The sequence below is a fragment of the Panthera uncia genome, chromosome D4 (genome assembly GCF_023721935.1).
Source record: "Panthera uncia isolate 11264 chromosome D4, Puncia_PCG_1.0, whole genome shotgun sequence".
Classification (NCBI taxonomy): domain Eukaryota; kingdom Metazoa; phylum Chordata; class Mammalia; order Carnivora; family Felidae; genus Panthera; species Panthera uncia.
Window position 1 is genome coordinate 78,084,259 of NC_064807.1, and position 21,912 is coordinate 78,106,170.

The 21,912-nt window shown below is 38.1% G+C and overlaps 1 protein-coding gene across 5 annotated transcripts in view; it reads left to right on the top strand.

The window, feature by feature from the left end:
• CNTRL (centriolin) overlaps window positions 1-21,912 on the top strand; it is an 83,753-nt gene that overhangs the window by 926 nt on the left and 60,915 nt on the right. For 2 of the 5 annotated variants that reach the window (XM_049628037.1, XM_049628056.1), the window contains exons 2-7: window positions 6,030-6,277; window positions 9,796-9,926; window positions 13,568-13,698; window positions 15,000-15,141; window positions 17,538-17,724; window positions 21,026-21,219. In XM_049628037.1, the coding sequence (XP_049483994.1) occupies window positions 6,061-6,277; window positions 9,796-9,926; window positions 13,568-13,698; window positions 15,000-15,141; window positions 17,538-17,724; window positions 21,026-21,219 (1,002 nt within the window). In that variant the 5' untranslated portion in view covers window positions 6,030-6,060. Of the gene's footprint in view, window positions 1-1,618; window positions 1,731-6,029; window positions 6,278-9,795; window positions 9,927-13,567; window positions 13,699-14,999; window positions 15,142-17,537; window positions 17,725-18,958; window positions 19,198-21,025; window positions 21,220-21,912 lie in introns of those variants that run through there. The other 3 variants (XM_049628041.1, XM_049628048.1, XM_049628064.1) reach the window with 3 other exon arrangements.

Below are 21,912 nucleotides of genomic sequence, written 5' to 3' on the forward strand. Positions count from 1 at the left end.
CAGGATTTGAACTCCCGTTGTTTAGTTCCAGAATTCAAGCTCTTAATTCTCAATGACATACTGCCACTTGTAAATGAGATGAATAATTCTCACCTTATACACCATCTGTGAGAATTTAAATTTGCTAATGTCTTTAAGAGTCCTTAGCACTGTGCTCTTTTCATTCAACAAATATTTATTGTGCATACAACAATAGACAGAATCTCTGCTGTCTTGTAGCTTGGAAACAAGCAATAATCAAGTTGTGGCGCAAATGATCATTTAATTGTAATTGTGAGATGTTCTAAAGGAGACTACTTGGTGCAGGGACCGTATATAATAGGGAGATGTAATCCTTTTGTGCATCTTGAGTGTAGAAACCCTGCCTTCTCAGCATTATTTTTTGAGCCTCACAGTTCTTAGTGCATAAAAGTCACTCAATAAAACTGAGTTACTGAATAAATTAATTAATGGGAAGAGATGGGCAGCTTGTGTTTTAGGATACCTGAGTAGACTGGAGAGAGATAGGAGAGAAGAACCCGGGATGTTAATAGGGTGAAAAAGGACATGGAGGTCAGGGTGTTGGAAGGGAACGGCCAGTATCCAAACAATCACATTGGGATGGAGAGGAATGGGTAGAGGTTTGGCTATTTTGTTGGGGGAGAATAATTTGAAGTCAGAGTATAATAATAGAGATTAGGATGTCAGGGTATTTGCTGAGATGAGTAATTTGGGGAGCCAAGATGGATATAGAAGCGTTGAGATAGGATGCTGGAAAGCACTGCAGAGGAAAGGAGGCTAATACAGCGTTTGGGAATTGGGACAGTGTTTGTGGGGAAACTCGGCAATGAGAATGGGATGAAGTATGGGAGGCAGAGGCTGACAAGCACAGGAGTGGAGGATTGCCTTTGGAGAGGAGTGGGAATCAGCATATTTGAAAGGGCCAGAGAAAGCTGGAGTATTTAAGTGGGTCAATGTGCATGGGATGAAGTAGAATTGTAGGGAAAGTGCGGAGATGTGATTCGAGGGCTACAGGATGGAGAGGGATGTGGAGGTCAAGAAATGGGGATCAATGTTTGCATATTGAGGTGGGCTGGGAAGAAAGAGGGAGGGTTTCGGGGGAGAATGGAAGTCTGTCTCATTTGGAGAAGATCAAAGAAGACGGAAAGTTAGAAGTGCGAGGAAAGGCTGAATAGAGGGGGAGGTATGGTCTTTACTAAGCTGTGTATCAGGGCAAGGGGGTGACAAGATGGATGGTGTTTTCTGACCTGTCATTTGATTCTGATAATCACATCATTCCAATAACTTTCTCTTGCTGCTGCAGACCTCCTTCTGGGCCTTCGAAATATGTCTCCAGCTCTGGACTTGTTTTGCTTTCTCTTTGTCCTGCCCCTTCACACATTCTAGCCCTGCCTCTAAGTGTCTTATTTCTCTGGCTTGGTCTTTATGGGATTGCAAACTACATCTGGGGTCAAACAGCATCCCCATCCCTCCCTTAAAATTGTAATTGACAATTTACTATGTCCAGGTGCTAGTCTCTGAAATAATGCCAGCTGCTCTCAAGCACAGACTAGTTCACTATTACTGAGTTAGCTGTTTTATGAGATTGTAATACATATCTGTTGTTCGAATGTCCAAGTCTTACAGGAGCTATGGCGACCCAGAGAGGGGACCTGAGAATGCATTGTGACTTTGGAGCCACGTTACAATTCATAAAAGAAAGGAGTTGACCTAGATTTCCCAAATCCATTGTAAGATATTTTTTTTAAAACTATAAATGAGTAAAAGTTTTTCTGATCAGAGTTTTTCTGATCGCGAGAGGTAGCAGAGGACTTCATGATAGTCTAGTGAGGCCCAGGAGGTCTTAGTCCTTAGGATGTTATGAGGAGAATTCAGGATGGTTCAGTTCAATATTTTAAGAATTTAGAAGACTAAGATGTGGGATACAAAATAATTGCATTGCATAGAAATATAAGATGTGCTTTTTTTTTTTAACTATTTATTTTTGAGAGAGCACAAGTGGGGGAGGGGTAGAGAGAGGGGGACAGAAGATCCAAAGCAGGCTTTGTGCTGATAGACTGACAGCAGCAAGCCTGATGTGGGGCTTGAACCCACTAACCCCAGGATCATGACCTGAGCTGAAGTCGGACACGCAACTGACTGAGCCACCCAGGCGCCCCTAAGATGTGCTTTTTTTTAGCCACGAAACTCAAAAATCTATAAAGCATATCTCTGTAGCATGTGGCACACACTATTATTCTAATTATGTAATTTTCTATCATGTTATAGGATAGAGAAAGATACATAGAAGTGACAACTGGGCCCTCCCTGTTCCTCCCCTCTTTTATTTTTTTAATCTCTTGCCCTTATGAAAATTACATTTTAATTCAGGAATAAATACAATTTTTAACTAATTAACTAATTAGTTTTTATAATTTTATTTTTAAAGCACATGCCTCTTAGCTGTCCTCAAGTTTGAACCTACTAATCTTATTTAAGAAGAGAAGCCATTTCAGCTTATTACAGAACCAATAGTATTCCTAAGAGACTGGTTTCCATGGCAGAGTAGTGTGATAGTAACACAAGTTTTTTGCCACACTTGTGAAATTAGGACCAAAAGCCTTGTCACTGGCATGACGAGCTGTTATGTGACTTGGAGGAGGCTTTTCTGAACCATATGGATAGTTTAACATGAAAAAATGAAAGAAAGGGGTGCCCAGGTGGCCCAGTGGGTTAAGCGTCTGACTTTAGCTCAGGTCATGATCTCATTCATGGTGTGAGAGTTCAAGCCTCACATCGGGCTGTCTGCTGTCAGCTGAGAGCCTGCTTCGGGTCCTCCGCCTCGCTCTCTCTCTGCCCCTCCCCTGCTCGTGCTCTCTCTCTGTCTCAAAAATAAATAAACATTAAAAAAAGTGAAAGAGAAAGTAAAGATACATAGAAGTTTGTAGTTTAAAGTGAGCCAGACTATTGATATAAGGAAGTTGCCATATTGTAATATATAATTGTGAAATAATCACTTAAAAATTTTTTTTTCATGTTTATTTATTTTTGAAAGAGAGAGGGAGGGGGCAGAGAGAGAGGGAGACACAGAATCTGAAACAGGCTCCAGGCTCTGCACTGTTAGCACAGAGCCCTATGTGGGACTCGAACTCAGGAGATCGAACCATGAGATCATGATCTGAGCCGAAGTCGGACGCTCAACAGACTGAGCCACCCAGGCACCCCAAAATAATCCCTTTTTAAAAACAAATGTAACAGTTTTTTTTTTTTCTCTCTTCAAACTAGTCACCTTAAGAAGCTAGATCATAAATAAGTTCAGTGATGCTGTTGTATTAAATTTTCTGTTTTTCCTCCAGGAATTGTTCTTACATTACATGTTATTCATTGATCAAGGTCCTTTAGTGGCATTTTTTCTGGTCTGTTTTGTGTGAGGCACCATGCTAGGCTCTAGAGAGCAAATCAAACATGATCTGGACTCCAGAAAACTCACCAATATGATGCAGTAATGAAGACACGGGCTTTGGAATCAGATCAGGATTCAAGCCTTGGCTTAACCAATTAGTTCTGGGACTTTGAACAAATTACTTAACCTTTTAATCTTTATGGGGGGGGGATAATAACAGCTATTTCGTGGAATTGTTGTATTTATTCCTTCTACTGTGATGATACATGTAAGAGCTTATCACAGTATTTGACACTTGGTAAAGTTAATGATCAAACTGGGAAAGGAAAAAGTTGTAGCTGAAGTAATGGGTCTGATTTTCTTGTGAGATGTATAAATTAATTCTGAAAGCAGGACCCAAAAAAGAATTCTAGAAATGTTTTTGCGTAAGATCAGCATTCCTAGAATGACTATGTAGTCATTGAAAGGTGTTACATCTGCCAATTGTTGGTTAATTGATTGACTATATTAATGGCAACTCTCTTTTACCTATATTGTGTATGTTCCAACCATTTAACAAATTTCTTCATAATCCCAGCCTGTATAATAATACCCATATACTTGTGAAGGTTTTCACACATCAAACCATTATAATATCTCTTTCTAATACCAATTTATATAGCATTAACATTTGAGCTGCCCCAAATCTTTGAATTGAAAACTACTTTTCTAAAAATTAATTTGTGTTTTGTCTTAATATTTTAAAAGGGGAGAGTAGGAGAGATTATGGATGTTGAATAAAAATAGGATCATTGTTAATGCACCCTTGCTCAGGACCTGTCCATTTTATAAGATTTTTTTTGTCTAAAAGTTTGTCAAACTTGTAATTTTTGCAATGTTTTTAGAATGATTACACTTCTAAGAGCAACTGTGTATCATGACCATCTTTTTTGCATAAACCTAACCTTGCATAGTAGGAGTCGAGGTTGAGGACTAATATTGCTCAAGAAGATATCCTTTGCTGAGGTACTAAATATCATTTTGTCAGTTCCAAGTTCTTCATGAAGAATTCATTAGGTAAATATTACTTATCTGCTTTCTGCTAAGCTCTGTCCTAGGCCTGGAATAAATCAGTGAACAGTATCCCTACTTTCGTGGAACTTACATTCTACTAGGTTAATTATGTTATTTGTGTTACAAATTAGTTTGAGAGGAGAACTGATTCTCATGGTTACTACAGCTAGCATTGTGTTTGACCAGGTCATTTACTGTTCTGGGCCATAACTTACTTATGAAAAGTAAAGGGATTTGACTAAGGTCCCTTTCATCAATAAATGCTTCCTTTCCTTCTGGAAGATCTGAACTTCAACAAAATTGATTTTGGACAATCAATAGAAGCCATGCGAGTTTGAAGTGATCAGATGTTTTTCAAATAGAATGAGACAAATGTGAATGAATATCTGAAGCATAATGTTTAACAAAGAAGGCAGATATAAAAGATATTCTATGATTTTATTTACATACAGCTCAAAAATAGTTTCTGGGGCACCTGGCTGGCTCAGTTGGTAGAGTGTGCAACTCTTGATCTTCGGGTTGTGAGTTCAAGCCCCAGGTTGGGTCTAGGGATTACTCAAAAATCAAAATCTTTAAAAAAAATAGTTTAAAAAACCTCTGACATTGGAAATCAGGATAGTGATTCCCCAGGTGTGGGGGTTAATGATTAGAAGGGGGCATGAGGAGGTTTCTGGGGTTCTGGTAATATTCTGTTTCTTGATTTGGATACTGGTTGTATTCAGTGTATAAAAATTCATGGAGCTGTACACTTATGTTTTGTGCATTGTTCTATATGGGAGGAAAATGGAGGAATGGGGGAAATGATAAATTCAGTTTGGACATGTTGAGTTACTAAGGCAATGAGATATCAAGGAGACAGTTGGGAATAGGAGTCTGGACCTCAAGAGAGAGGTTGGAATAAATATAAAAACATCAGTATAGAGGTGACACTGGGAGCCATGGGTGTGCATTAGATTGTCTAAAGTGAGATTAGAGAGAGTAAAAGAGACTTGAGGAGCTCTGACATTTGAGGATTGACTAGAGTGTGAACCAGCAAAGGAAGCCAAGGAGTGGCCACAGATGCAGGAGGATACCAGGAGAATGTGGTGTCCCAGAAGCGAAAGAAGAAACGTTATCAGGAGGAGAGAGTACTCATCAGTATGAAATATTGCTGGTTGCCAGATATTTCTACCTTCTTGCATTCTAGGACCTTTGTGGGTATGAGGGTGTTGTGACTAGTTTGGCCCAATAGAGAACAGAAATGACAGGTAAAACTTCTGGGTGGAGCATGCGTCAATACAAGACCCTCTGAAAGTCTGCTTTTCCTTTGGCCAGGTGATCAGCAGTGTCTGAAGCAGTGTCCGCTTCCATCTGCCTGGAATAGTATGGATCCTGGCATCTATAGCCTCTGAGTTTCTAATGTTGTCACCTTAAAAACACTAGAAAGAGGGGCGTGCCTGGCTGGCTCAGTCATTAGAGCCTACGAGTCTTGAACTTGGGGTTGTGAGTTTGAGCCCCACTTAGGGCATAGAACTTACTTAAAAAATGCTAGAAATTAATAGTTTTGAGAACTCTAAAAAATTAACCTTATTAAATATACTGAAAACTCTTACAGGTTTTGATGGACACCTGGCTTTATTCTTGTCATGAAGAAAGGTTCTCAGCAAAAATTTTCCAGAGCAAAGATGCCCCCATCACCTCGTTCTCCTAGTTCACCATCCCTCACGTCCAATATGAGATCTAGGTCACTTTCGCCTTTAAGTGGATCTGAGACTCTGCCTTTTCATTTTGGAGGACAGTGGCATGAGCAAGGTGAGATCACAGATGAAAACACTATGCTTCTGGACTACCAAGACCATAAAGGTAATGCTTTTTAATCTTAAGAATTTGAACACACGGGCACCTGGGTGGCTCAATCGGTTAAGCGTCCAACTTTGGCTCAGGTCATGATCTCGCAGTTTGTGGGTGTGAGCCCCGTGTCGGGCTCTGTGCTGACAGCTCAGAGTCTGGAACCTGTTTTGGGTTCTGTGTGTGTGTCTCTCTCTCTCTGCCCCTCCCCTGCTCACACTCTGTCTCTGTCTCAAAAAGAAATAATAAACACTAAAAAAAAAAAAAAATTTAAGAATTTGAACACATACTCTTGAGTAGAGATGGAAAATACTGAACGTACCTTTTTGGTCCAAGTGAAATACGTATCTTGGTACTAACATGACCTATTGTTTATGCCGACGGAAAGTGTCTAAGGACAGTGGAGGATGAAGTCTTCTGGGTGAGGGTGAAGCTGTCTGAAAGCTGAGGGCAAAGGAGAAGGGAGTTTCCAGAAAGAGGAAGCTTTATTTCCTGTGGTGGGAGAGTGCCTTAGTGCTCATCTGCCAAATTTACCATCATCTTTGGTTAGAGGAAAAGCCTATGTGTTCACTTCAGAGTGGAGTGCCTTAATTCAGTGCAGAAATGTTATCCACCCTTGCACTATTCCAGTCTGCTTATTGACAGAGTGCCTGTCTGTGAACGGACTGATTTTCCTGTAAGGGACGTGTAAATATTCCACCAAGGTTTTGTTTTTATTTCCTTCTTAAAGACAGTCTGTTAGTGTGGGAATATCTGTTTTCAGATTCTTTTTTTCAAAGAAACGATTTAATGTGACTAAATGTGAATGAAAACTATGTGATTTCTTTGTTAAGTCATGAAGTCATAGCTATCTATTTGATCGGTTTTTATTAATAAACCTTATCAGATCAGCAATTGAGTTTAGACTATACCCTTGCTTCCAGTTGGTACATTGGTGACTCTAATTTGATTAATATTTTAGAATATTAGTTTCTTTCCAAAGTAAAGGAAAATCATTTTATTTGGAACCAGAATAAACGTAATATTAACTTATTATAAACAGTCATAGGAAATCTTTGTCACACAGCCTGAATCGGGAACCCGGCGTTAATTTTTTCTGACTCATAAAGAATTTTCTTTTTACAGCCGCTTTTGTAAAATGTAAGATGGCTTTAATAAACTTTGATAGCAATATGCAGGCTTAGGACAGGGTATGCAATCCATCACGTTAGTGCTTTATAAAATATGTGGTGTTATTCTCTATTTATAAGACCAACAAATTTGAGTTTCTCACCATTTAAGAAAAGATTTTTAAGAATTCCAGTGTTTCTCACAGACCAATGGAATAGAATAGAGACTCCAGAATTGGACCCACAAATGTATGGCCAACTAATCTTTGACAAACCAGGGAAGAATATCCAATGGAAAAAAGACAGTCTCTTTAACAAATGGTGCTGGGAGAACTGGACAGCAACATACAGAAGAATGAAACTAGAGCACTTTCTTACACCATTCACAAAAATAAACTCAAAATGGATGAAGGGCCTAAATGTGAGACAGGAAACCATCAAAACCCTAGAGGAGAAAGCAGGAAAAAAATCTATCTGACCTCAGCCACAGCAATTTCTTACTCAACACATCTCCAAAGGCAAGGGAATTAAAAGCAAAAATGACCTATTGGGACCTCATCAAGATAAAAAGCTTCTGCACTGAAAAGGAAACAATCAACAAAACTAAAAGGCAACTGACGGAATGGGAAAAGTTATTTGCAAATGACATATGGGATAAAGGGCTAGTATCCAAAATCTATAAAGAACTCACCAAATTCCACACCCAAAAAACAAATAATCCAGTGAAGAAATGGGCAGAAAACATGAATAGACACTTCTCTAAAGAAGACATCCAGATGGCCAACAGGCACATGAAAAGATGCTCAACGTCGCTCCTCATCAGGGAAATACAAATCAAAACCACACTCAGATATCACCTCACGCCAGTCAGAGTGGCTAAAATGAACAAAACAGGAGACTATAGATGCTGGAGAGGATGTGGAGAAACGGGAACCCTCTTGAACTGTTGGTGGGAATGCATACTGGTACAGCTGCTCTGGAAAACAGTGTGGAGGTTCCTCAAAAAATTGAAAATAGATCTACCTTATGACCCAGCAATAGCACTGCTAGGAATTTACCCAAGGGATACAGGAGTGTTGATACATAGGAGCGCTTGTACCCCAATGTTTATAGCAGCGCTTTCAACAGTGGCCAAATTATGGAAAGAGCCTAAATGTCCATCAACTGATGAATGGATAAAGAAATTGTGGTTTATACACAATGGAATACTACTTGGCAATGAGAAAGAATGAAATATGGCCTTTTGTAGCAACGTGGATGGAACTGGAGAGTGTTATGCTAAGTGAAATAAGTCAGGCAGAGAAAGACAGATACCATATGTTTTCACTCCTATGTGGATCCTGAGAAACTTAACAGAAGACCATGGGGGAGGGGAAGGGGGAAAAAAAGTTATAGAGAGGGAAGGAGGCAAACCATAAGAGACTCTTAAATACTGAGAACAAACTGAGGGTTGATGGCAGGTGGGGGAGAGGGGAAAGTGGGTGATGGGCATTGAGGAGGGCACCTGTTGGGATGAGCACTGGGTGTTGCATGGAAACCAATTTGACAATAAATTATGTATATGTGTGTATATATATATATATATGTATATACACACACACACACACAATAAATTACGTAGACAATAATTATATATATGTACACATATATGTATATATAAATATATATAGAAAGAATTCCAGTGTTTTTGAACTTTACGTTGGAATTTAAAAAACAAACCCAGGTTAGTGCCAGTTTATTTAAAAAAAAAAAAAAGCTAACATCAAAATATTGCTGAAAACTTCAGTGCTGCATAATTATTAAAAGTGTAAGTTTTAGGGGTGCCTGGGTGGCTCAGTTGGTTGAGCAGTTGACTTCAACTCAGGTCATGATCTCACGGTTCCTGAGTTTAAAGCCCCTTGTTGGGCTCTGTGCTGACAGCTCAGAGCCTGGAGCCTGCTTTGGATTTTGTCTTTGTCTCTCTCTCTCTTCCGCTCCCCCACTCTCTCTTGTCTCTCAAAAAAATGAATAAACGTTAAATTTTTTTTCAAGTGTATGTTTTAGATTCATCTGCCTGCATTCAAGCCTGGATTTGCACATCACTAGTTACAAGATCTTGAGCAAACTGTTAGAATTTTTTAAAAATAAATAGATATAATAATTTCTATTTCAAAAATTTGTCCTACAAATCAAATTTTCTAAGTGTAAAGCACTTAGCACAGTGTGGTACATGGTTAATATTTAGTGACATTATTATAGATGCTATATAATTGTTATTATATAATGCTATATAGAGTAACATTTAAACATTGCCATTAGCACTAACCAGCTGTTTTAATATTTGCATGGCTTAAAACAATTTTTTTTTTTGTTATATAACATCAAACTAATATGTTTTTCAGAAAATGTATGTCATCTACTGATGATCTGTTTCTCTAATTGCAGAAGCTGATTCACATGCAGGAGTCCGATATATTACAGAGGCCCTTGTTAAAAAACTTACTAAACAGGACAATTTGGCCTTGGTAAAATCTCTGAACCTTTCACTTGCTAAAGATGGTGGCAAGAAATTTAGGGTAAGTTATCAGCATTTCTAAATATGGGCATTGTTTTTAATTTTCCTGTGTTTTAAAACTAAAAATTAAAAGATTATATTAGATTTACAGTAACATCTCTTGCTAATTTGTAGCAGATATTGTATTGTTTCCAGTGAAAGTTCTGTCAGAACTATGACATTTTCACATTCATAAGCTGTTACTATTCTATACATTATTGGATTCTCTCTAGAGAAGTGATTGGCAAACTACAGCTTGTAAGGCCAAATCGGGCCTGCTGCCTATTTTTGTAAATAAAATTTTATTGGAACACAGCCACACTCATTTATCATGAATATTGTCTGTGGCTGTTTTTTATAAGGCCCACAAAGCCAAAAATATTCATTACGTGGCTTTTTCCAAAAAAGCTTGTTGATCCCTGCTCTAGAGTGTTTACTGCTTTATTCATAAACTATCCAATATGAACACATTGTAAAAGATGACTTAAATTTTTGAACTGGAAAATATATAAACTTAGATGCCTACTACAATAGTCACAAAAATTAATTCCAGAAGGTTGAATATCTTAATGAGACCAAAGCAAAACCAACCCACAAAAATACCGTAACAGTATTAGGAAAGAATATAGGAGAATATATTTTAGAAGAGTTGGGAAAGCCCTTTAAGCAAACACCAGCCTTAATGCCACGTAGAAAAATATTGACAGACTTAGCTTGTGTGAAGATTAAAAAGTGTTTAATGAAAGGTACCTTTTAAAAAGTTAAAAGCAACAAACTGGCAGGGACTGTTTTCAACATCTGTAACAATACCCATATAATGTAAAGAGCTTCTACAATTTGGTAAGAGAGACAACTCAATGGAAAATGTGCAAAGGGTATGAACAAGGCATTCGCAAAAGTATTATAAATGACTAATACTGACATGAAAATGTATTCAACTTAATTAATATCAAATAAATATGAAATAAAATAAGAGTTTGGTACCATTTTCCATCTTGTGTGTCTAATGGACAAGAATCAAAAGGATTATTTCATGTTCAGAAAGGTGTGGGAAGTGCATATTATCATATGGTCTTAGTGGGACATACAGATTGGTGCTGCATTTTATAAAGACTGGTAGCATTTATCCAAATGTCAAATGTACTTATTTGATCCAGAAATTGAGTTTATATTTACTGAATTTATACTTACTAACCCAGCAATTCTCCTCAATGTCTGTTGTACTTGATTTACATATATATTTATCCAAAAGTATATAGGCATGTTTATTAAGCATTTTTTAAAATAGAAAATTTGGAAATAACCAAATGTCAATAGGGGATTGGTTTTAAATGAATTGTGATACAGTATACCATGAAATACTACCAAGTTTTTTAAAAAATTGAGTTAGAACTCTATGTATTAACATGAGAAAATGTCCAGTGTATTTAATAGGGAAAAAAAGCAAGTTCTAAAACATCTTGTATAGTAAGATCTAAAAATTCTGTTTTTATATATGCGTATGTATGGATGTAAATGAATTGAAAGGTACAGATGTATTTCAACAATGGCTACCTTTGATCAGTTTGATCTTTTACATGGGCCTGGGGACGTGATGAAGAGAGCTTCTTATGTTTCGTTTGAAATTTTCATTAGAATATATTTATGTATTACTTATGTAATTAAAAAGGAAACAGGAGAGGGCACCTGGGTGGCTCAGCTGGTGGCTCAATCCGACTCTTGATTTTGGCTCAGGTCATGATCTCATGGTCGTGGGATCAGCCCCATGTAGGACTCTGCACTGACAGTGCAGATTCTCTCTCCCACTCTCTGTCCCTATCCCCTTTCAAAATAAATAAATAAAATTCTTTAAAAAAGGAAAAAGGAGACATTCTAGAGTTTACAAGTTGCAAAAATGACACCAAAGTGGTAAATATTTACTGTATGCTTATTATATGCCAGGCATTATGTTAGGCTATAAGAACACCATACACAGGTAAATAAGCTCGGTTTCTGATCTCTGGGAACATAGAGCTTCCTAGAAGAATGCCTAGCATTAAGAGGAGAAATAGTGAAGGGGAATCAGAGAAAGCACACAGAGGAGAGGCTGAAGGGGCTATGAGAACAGAAGATCTAAGAGTATGATGGAGAGAGGCCAATGGAGGGAGAATATCAAGCACAAACGGATGATAAAAATGTCATGGAATCATTAAATAGGACTAAAGCTTAGAAGACGTCATTTGGATCTGGTGGTTAAAAAGTCCTTCTGTTTCTCAAACCAACCAAGTTCATTCTTTTAGGGCCTTTGTATTTTTTCTTTTTTACTCTGCCTGTTCACACAGCTGGCTTTTTGTTATTTAGGTCTCAGCTCAGTGTACATCCTCTGTGTGCCACCCAGTTGCAATTAACTCCCTTCTCAGTGACTCCTCATTCTTTCAGTCACCGAGTATTTATTCAGTGCCCATTATGTGCCAGGCATTTATGCTATCACAGTGAACACAGCAGACAGATCTGCCCTCTGGATTCCTTGCATGCTGTCATGTCACATTATCTTTCTTTTCTTGTGAATATGCTTCAACGTCTGAAAATGTTGTTTATTTCTTTACTGGCTTTCTCCACGAATGAAAACAAGGACTTTGGTTTCCTTATTCAGCACTGTATTTCCAGTACCTAGATCAGTTCCTGGCACATAATCCATGTTTGAGAAATATGTGTAGAATGGATGAATGAATGGCAGTCTTAGAACTATTTGATTACCTAGTAAAGGCAGAAGATATAGTGCCTTACCAATAGAGTAAGAGTAAACGGAAAGCAGAATGAACAAATGTACACAACTCTTGTGAGGACGTGGTCACAAATAAAGGAGATAAAATGATAGCTTTATAGGAAAACAGGTTCAGCGTGAGGTGATTTGCTTTATACAGAGGAGACTGAGCCTGCCAAAAAAAGGCTCCTGCAGCAGGGGGGATGGTCTAGTTCATTGGTATTCATTGCTTGGTGCTGTATCTGGTATGTAGTAACTGCATAATAGCTGTCTTTTGAATAGTGACTTTTCAAAAAAGTTTATTTATTTTGAGAGAGATAGGGAGCCGGGGGTAGGGGGAGGGCAGAGAGAGAGAGAGAGAGAGAGGGACAGAGAGAATCCCAAGCAGGCTCCAAGCTGTCCATGCAGAGCCTGATGGGGGGCTCGACCCCATGAACCTTGAGATCACGACCTGAGCCAAAATCAAGAGTTGGACGCTCAACTGACCAAGCCACCCTGGTGCCTCTGAATAGTGACTTTTTAAATTTGATCCAGGAGAGATAGAGATTGAAGATGCAAGAGCATGGGGTGGGGGGAGGGGGGTAGATGAGATGATGCAAGAGTGTCCGTACCTCAAAGAGTGTACTTTGAGGAAAGAAGGAGAAGAGGGAGAGGGATAGAAAAGTTGAGGTGGAATTCTTGGTGGACAGTCTTGAGTGTCTCAGTACATAGGAAGTGTTGTCTGTCGAAGGGCAAGGAAAGTTTGGGGAGAGCTGCTATTCCTGGTCAAAGGAATCCCGTACCAAGGGATTGTCCAGGAGAGCAGTAAGGGTTTATTATTTTCTGGTGACTGATCAAAACAGCCCCTGATGCACATACATACACGGTGTACTTTATGTCAAAGAATCTGTTGTCTAAAGTATTCATTTGTTTCCAATTAGTATATCGAAAATTTGGAAAAATGTGTTAAACTTGAAGTACTGAATCTCAGCTATAATATAATAGGGAAGATTGAGAAGATGGACAAGCTGGTAAAATTACGTGAACTCAACTTATCATATAACAAAATCTGGTAAGTAAATACTTCCTTAGGTAGCATTGCAGGGTTGTCTTTGTTAGAGAGATTAATGCCACTCACATTACTGAATTGAAAGAGTCCTTTGAAATAGCAGACACCTGGATCCTCATTCATTGCTAGCCTAGTGCTTCACATATAACTGCTTTTGTGTTTTGGCATTACTAAAGTGCAGAATAATATCTTTCTAGCGTTATCCAAGGAGATACATGAGTACCAAGTTTTATCTTAATTCTGTTTTTGACAGGAAGTTTTCACAGGTAGAGTCTTTGATCCACTGCCTTATTACATTAAGAAAGTTGACAGGAAGCAGTGTTTTAACCCTATCATTTTGATCCTAAAGATATTCCAATGTGTTTTGATCCTATGTGTTTATCCTGAAGTTTTTTGTTTATTGCTCTAAGAAATACACTCTCAGTCATGTTTCCACTTCATAGTATATATTACTGTGAGAAAGAAACATAATAAAACTGGCAGTGGCAAAAAAAATATACATAGAAAACCTGTTATAAACTAAAGGATGCAATTGTCAAATCTTGAAAATCTTTATATACTTCGCCCTGCCTTAGACTTGGTAGATACAGTGGCCAACAAAATAAAACAACTAACAGTGGCAGAGGCTCTAATACAGCAAAAATGGAATGGGGGAAAAACCTGATTAATGAGTTAAATCCTTAACATAAGGTTTATATAAAAAATAATTGATCGTAATGAAAGCAATTCCAATAAAGTGAAAATGAAGATATAAAAGCTTGGAAATATTTGCCCATATAGAAAACTTACCAAGAAATTAATTTGACAATTCAGTTGGGAAAATGTTTCATCAGTGAAAATTCCTCAGTGTGAGTGATGCTTTATTGATTTAAATATTCTGACTGAAATATTTATGTTCATAAATATAGTGTTGTTTTAGGGAGGCCACAAGTTCAAAATGGCAGCCATATCTTGCTGGCATAGCGTGTGTGTGCTCTTGAGATTTTCACCTCTCCTCTAGCTTCCCACTAGTACTTCTCACAGTGATTAGAATGCCACGGACAGACTCTTTTCTGTATTGTGGGATCCTAAAGTTTGATAGTAAGATACGTAGGATTCCTGAACCCAGTAATGAAGAGTTGGCAGCTTAGCTGTTCTGATCAATTTCTTTTCAGCCACTTTTTGTTTGTTTCTCATTTATAAAAAGGGTTAACAAATTTTAATTACGAAAATTAACCCCACATAAAACGAAGGCAATTTATTCTAAACATACAAGGGAAGGACTGTATCATTATATTTACTAAATTTGATTTTATTTTTTCCAGCAAAATTGAAGGCATAGAAAATATGCATAATTTGCAAAAGCTAAACCTTGCAGGAAATGAAATTGAACATATCCCAATATGGTTAGGGAAGAAGTTAAAATCTTTGCGAATCCTCAATCTGAAAGGCAACAAGATCTCATCGGTAAGTTATTCAGAGTAGCAAGGATGTTTTTCAAATTTTTAGACTTGTGGAAAAAAAAGTTAAAATCTAAGTTTTTTTAAAAAAAAAAAAGTGAGATTTCTTCTTTCAAAGTTCCTGGTCCTGTGACCAGATATCGAATTCAGGCATAATCAAGGACTCTCTAGGGTAAATACATATAGGCCTTTCTGGTTGTGCAAAGTTCCATGGTAACTGAGGGTTGGCCTCTTAGGATTTCTGCATCTACCATTTCATTTGAGCCTCAGAAAACTTTTTTTAAGGAGGCAGTAAAGGGATTATTTTTATAATACTATCAGAGAGTATAGTCTTTTTTCCATTTTCGGGTTGAGTCTGTTACCCAAAGCACACAACGTGGGCCAAAATCCAGGTCACTGAATGTCAGGAACAGAGTTCTTTGTTTTTTTCAGACTTACAAATTAAGCTTGATTATAATGTCAGGTGTTGTAGAAGGTTAATCACTAGCTCTTTATATTAGAACAACTTTGTTATCATGGCTCACACAATCTGATAATCCTGTATATTTTTCTTTGGAGTATAATTTATTATTTTCTTCTGACGTTTACACAGGTGTTCAATATGTATTTAAGTAAAAACATTGATTTATTTAAATTTATATTAAAATGAGGAACAATCATGCCTAATTTAAAGAACATCAGTCATAGAATAGACAATAAAAGCTGTGCCTTCTGGGACACCTGGGTGGCTCAGTCAGTTAAGCTTCCGACTTCGGCTCAGGTCGTGATCTCATGGCTTGTGAGTTCGAGCCCCGCGTGGGGCTCTGTGCTGACAGCTCAGAGCCTGGAGCCTCTTCAGATTCTGTCTTTCTTTCTCTCTCTGCTGCTCCCCTGCTCACATACTTTCTCTCTTTGTCTCTCAAAAATAAATAAACATTAAAAAAAAAAAAAAAAAAAAAGCTGTGCCTTCTAATATGGGTCTAGACCTGCCTTCTGTGACCTTGGAAAATCCCTTTATCTGCCTAAAATTCATTGTTTAAATTGGAAAAAAACCAAATTCTACCCTGCCTTCTTTCCTTACCGGCGTGTTATGGGGCTCAGATAAAATGATAGATGTGAAAATGCTTTAAAAACTTTAAAACACTAAATAACTCTTAGGGTTGTATTCCTTAAACCTTCACCAATAGAAGCCAATAATGATAATCAACATTTGTTTAATTGCGGTGCAATTCGCATTGTCTTTGCTTTTTTATTTTACCTTTTATAAAGTTGTGGTAAGATGACTCTGTGCCATTTCACTGCAACAGCCCAACAGCCTCAGAAGAGCCCAAGCCCTGTACTATGTTGCACAGCATCACTTTGGAGCTCTTGTGGCTCATGGAGTGATGGAAAGTGGGAGCCATGAATCTAAAATTTGCTAAAAATACTTCTCAAAGTAGTTGATTTTCAGATAGGATTTGGTGTCAGCTGATGTTAACAGGAAAATCATTCAATAAGTATTTATCATCATTTCTAATTTTGCATGACTTTCTCATCCCAGTTTATATTTGACATTGACATCAGTAAGAGTGATACACATTCACTTGTGAGAGAAGATTTATTTGTACTAGCTATTAAAAATAGTGTTTCTCAGAGCGCCTGGGTGGCTCATTCAGTTAAGCATATGACTGGCTCAGGTCATAATCTCACGGCTTGTGGGTTCCAGCCCTACATCAGGCTCAGTGATGACAGTTCAGAGCCTGGAGCCTGCTTCAGATTCTGTCTCCCTCTTTCTCTGCTCCTTCCCTGCTCATGCTCACGCTCTCTCTCTCTCAAAAAATTAACAAACGTTAACAAAATTTTTTTTTTAAATAGTGTTTCTCAACCTTTTAAAATCCCTCTTTGGATAAACATAAAAATCATACTTCAAAAATGTGAGTAGCCCTCCATATTCTAATTTATTTTAACTACCAATTTTAACCGTTATCTGAAGATTTGCCAAAATCTTTTTTTATAGCCATTTATATTTTTGATGTGTTCAATCAGTACAGTGAAAAGATAATAGGTTTTAAGTTACACAGACTGGAATTCAGGTCCTGTTTTGTTCATTTGTAAGCTCTGAGCTTTGGGCAAGTTATTTAACTTCTTTGAACCTCAGTTTCTTCATCTCCAAAATTAAGGTGGTGTTTATATCATAGGTTATTGTGAGGAATCATAAATGAAATGGTATATGGAAAATGCCTAATACTCCTCTGATATACTCTAGATACTCAGATACTCCCTTTCTGTTCCTCCCCTCACACCAGTTTTGGATAATGGGTTCTATGCATAGGACCATGGGTTCCTTGCCATGCTGATAGCAATTTTCTTGATTTCTTACTTCCTTGGGTATGTTTTTATTTTAAAGTTAACTTACACTAATACTAATGTTGTATATCATTTCAGCTCCAAGATGTAAGCAAGTTGAAACCACTTCAAGATTTGACTTCTCTGATCCTACTTGAAAATCCAGTTGTGGCCCTTCCTCATTACATCCAGTTTACCATTTTTCACCTTCGCTCATTAGAAAGTCTGGAAGGTCAGCCAGTAACTACTCAGGACAGACAGGAAGCTTTTGAGAGATTCAGTTTAGGTAAGGTGACATTTTTAAAAAACTAAATTTGGGTGGGGGAGGAATTTATTTGCAGGAGTTATCCAGAAAAATATATTGACATATGAACTTTATAATGCTATTACAATTTGCGTGGAAAATGCATCATAAATCAATTGACATCAACATCATTATACAACAATTGTACATTAACATTATTAAGACTTGGCAAATATTCATTGAGCACGTACTGTGAGCCAGGCACTGTGTCCGGCACCGAGGATACAATGGTGAACAAGATATTGGTACTGGCCTTCAGGCAGCTTGTGTTGTAGTGGAAAAGAGACAAAAAGCAAGCAAACTCAGGTAAAATAACAGAGGAGGACACGCTTTTGGGTAAAGTGATGTAAAGGTATGGCTCTCTGAGGAAGTGACCTGTAAGCAGAAGGCAGAGGCAGGAGAGGATTAGCCATGTAAACAAAGGCATTCAAGGAGAGGGACAGCTTGCTTGCACTCTCAGGCTGGAAAGACCCTGGTAAATTAAGGAACTGAAAGATCAGTACGACTGCAGAGTCGCTCAAGCAAAAGTTGGGAGAGATGGGGGGAGGCATGAGATGACACAGGGCCTTGGGGTTTGGATTTTATTTCAGGGGCAATGGGAAGCAATTGAGAATTTTTAGGCAGCAGTGGGACACAATCCAGTTTATATATTAATGATTATTTTTAGAGTACACTTAGCATGATGAGAGCACTGAGTAGTGTGTAGAATTGTTGAATCACTATATTGTATACCTGAAACTAATATAACACTGTATTTTAAGAATACTGGATGGGCGCCTGGGTGGCTCAGTTGGTTGAGCATCTGACTTCGGCTCAGGTCATGGTCTCAGGGTTCGTGAGTTCAAGTCCCGCATCGGGCTCTGTGCTGTTAGCGCAGATCCTGCTTCAGATCCTCTGTCCTCCTCTCTCCCTGCCCCTCCCCTGCTCATGCTTGCTTTCTCTCTCTCATTCTCAAAAATAAATAAACATTAAAAAAAAATACTGGAACTAAAATTTTTTTTAAAGATGATTTTTAATGCAAGATGGAGATTGATTTAGAACAAGGCAAATGAAGATAAAAGGACTTGTTCAGAGGCTATTATGGTAATCTAGGCTAGAAATGGTGGCTTGTATTTAGGTGGTGGATGTGGAATAGACAGATCAGTTTTGGAGGTAGAATTAGCAACATTTTCTAATGAATTGGATATTTCCCAGGCTTCTGGCTTAAGTAAGTGATTCGATTGGTGATATTGTACATAAAAAAGGGAGAATTCAGAATGTTAAGTTTGAATGGCTGTGAGACAACCAAGAAGAAGGTTGGAAATGTGCATCTGAAGTTCAAAGAGATCTGTCCTAGAGATATTGTTTGTCAGCATAACAGAATTTAATCCCACTGGAATTGATTGGCTCACTCAGACAGGCGTTGGGAGGAGCAAGAAGGTGAGCCACCTAAGAAGACTAAGAGAGGCCAACAAGGTAAGGGGAAACCCAGGAAGTAGTAGGTTGCAAAACCCCAAGATTTCATGAGAGGAAGTGGTCAGCTACGTTGAATGTTGCTAAGACATAAAGAGAAAATAAGATGGGCACAGAGAAGTGCTTTAGATGGGCAACATATAAGGAGTGGTTGTAAAAATGCTAGATTATATAGATCCAAGAGTGAATGGAAGGGAGACATTTGGGTGAATATTTGAAATTTTCTCCCATAATTTCTCTCTCCTAGTACCTAATAAATGATTTTTTAAATCATTTAAATTTTTCAGTTAAAAAAAAAAATATATATATACACACACATATACATATACATATATATATTTATTCACCTATAGCTTCCAGACCAGGAAATGGGCAGAACTGAATGCAGTAACCAAAGAAAGAAAGAATATTCAGGAGTGGAGTGGAGGGACAATCGTGGCTCAATTCTTACGGCCCAAGATGGGATCAGAGAAAAAGAGGAAAGATTGTCTCTTGATAAGAGAGACACTTTATCAGAAGGGAGCAAAGATGTGTGCAGTTGTGGGTAGTTTTATTGCTTTGGTGGTAGGAAAATGAGAAAGTTCCTGGGGGGTGGGGTCTAAGTTTTCTCAGTGGAATATGAGGTCATCAGCTGAGAAAGAAAATGAAAGGAGTATGGGAGTCTTGAAAAGAAAGAGAAAGGTCTGAAATAGTTATGTCAGAGCATTAGGAAATGAGTCTATGTTCTATCATTTGAAATTGATGTTAGTCCATTTTGACTTACGAAAACAGCAGTTTCATATGGTTTGATCTCATGCTTGCGAAATAGGACACATTTTTATTTATTTATTTTATTTTAACTCCATATTTGTTACCCTGGAGTTTATGTTTTGGAATCATCGAAAATATAAATAATGCAAAGGAAAGTCATCATATAAATACAGTTTTCGGGCAAATGTTTAAATTACTTATGAACATGACTTTGAATATTAATTAGGAGCCTTTAAGGCTCTTGGGATCCAGTAGTGAACCAGACACATGCGGTTTCTGCTTTTACAAAGGTTTAGTGGGAAAGGCTGACAGCCTAGCTATTTGATCACATCTTACAACTCATTGGGTGATGAAGGCCACGGCACAGATGCAGGGTAACCTAAGAGCATACCTAGGAAACATCACACCTGGGGAGAGGATCGAGTCAGAGCAGGCTTCTCAAAACATTTTCCAAAATCGAGACCTAGAGGATACAAAATAAGCCAGTAGGAGGTAGAGGAAGAAAGTTCCGGGCAGAGGTGTGAATAAAAGCCCGCAGGTAAGAAGAGCCATCACAAATATGAAGGAGTAGAGTCACTTCAGAAAGGCTGCAGTGGGGTGGACTTGACAATGAGGCTGGAGAGGGACTTTGGGACCAAATCATGAAGAGCTTTGTCAGTTCTTCATGTAAGCGTTTTGGATCCTATTCTAAGCATAGTTGGAAGCCTTTGAATGATTTTTAAGATCACACAGTATTTTACAAACATGCTTACGAATATGAAATAAAATATTGCATGTATTTTAGTAGGAGACCTGGAAAAAACCCTCATTTACCAACATACTAATTGAATGAAATACTTGGAAGTAAAGTGTTACCTTTTAAAATTGTTATCCAAATGATAATGCCTTCTTACCTCTTAGTATAAATCACTTTCTAGCTCAAGATAGTCTTTTTTCCCCCAAAACCATAGTGAATAGTTTTCAAAGTAGAATTATACCTATACTGTTGTAAGACTTCTTTTGCTATTATTTGAGAGATAGTCTTACCTTTATTCAAGTAGAAAATATAATGCTCAATAAACTATTACATTTGTGTTGGCAGAAGAGGTAGAGAGACTGGAAAGAGACCTGGAAAAGAAGACAACGGAAACTGAAGAACTTCGGAGCGCACAGACAAGGTTCCTTGAGGAAATTAAAAGTCAAGATAAATTGAACAAATCACTGAAAGAGGAGGCCATGTTACAAAAACAGAGCTATGAGGAGCTGGAGAGTAACCTAAACACGAAAAATGAATTGGTAAGCCCATGTTTTACATTGCTTTGACTATATTCTTTTGAGATAGAGAATTCTTTGTCCTTGGGTCTAAAAACAAAACTTCTTGGACATAAAATGGGGAAGGTGTGGTTTAACAGAAATTTGTGCAAAAGGTTTTACAAGTTGTAGATAACTGTGTACTGTGTGAAATGGCTCCACAAAAGACGAATACTGTCTTGGGCTGCATTATGTGAAGCTGGTATCCAAAACAGGAGGACGGTGAAGCCCCCCACTATGAGGAGTCAGACTGCCCCTAGATGTATGTATTTTGTTTTCAACAACAACATTGTTGGTGAGACTATACATTGGCAAAAACTTTTCAAATTGACAGGGGCGCCTGAGTGGCTCAGTCAGTTAAGCGTCTGACTTCAGCTCAGACTTCAGATGGGCTCTGTGCTGACAGGTCAGAGCCTGGAGCCTGCTTCAGATTCTGTGTCTCCCTCTCTCTCTGCCCCTCCCCTGCTTGTGCGCGCGCTCTCTCTCTCTCTCTCTCTCAAGAGTGAATAAACATTTACTCTATGTGGATCCTGAGAAACTTAACAGAAGACCATGGGGGAGGGGAAGAAAAAAAGTGGTTAGAGAGGGAGGGAGCCAAAACATAAGAGACTCCTAAAAACTGAGAACAAACTGAGGGTTTATGGGGGGGTGGGAGGGAGGGGTGGGTGGGTGATGGGT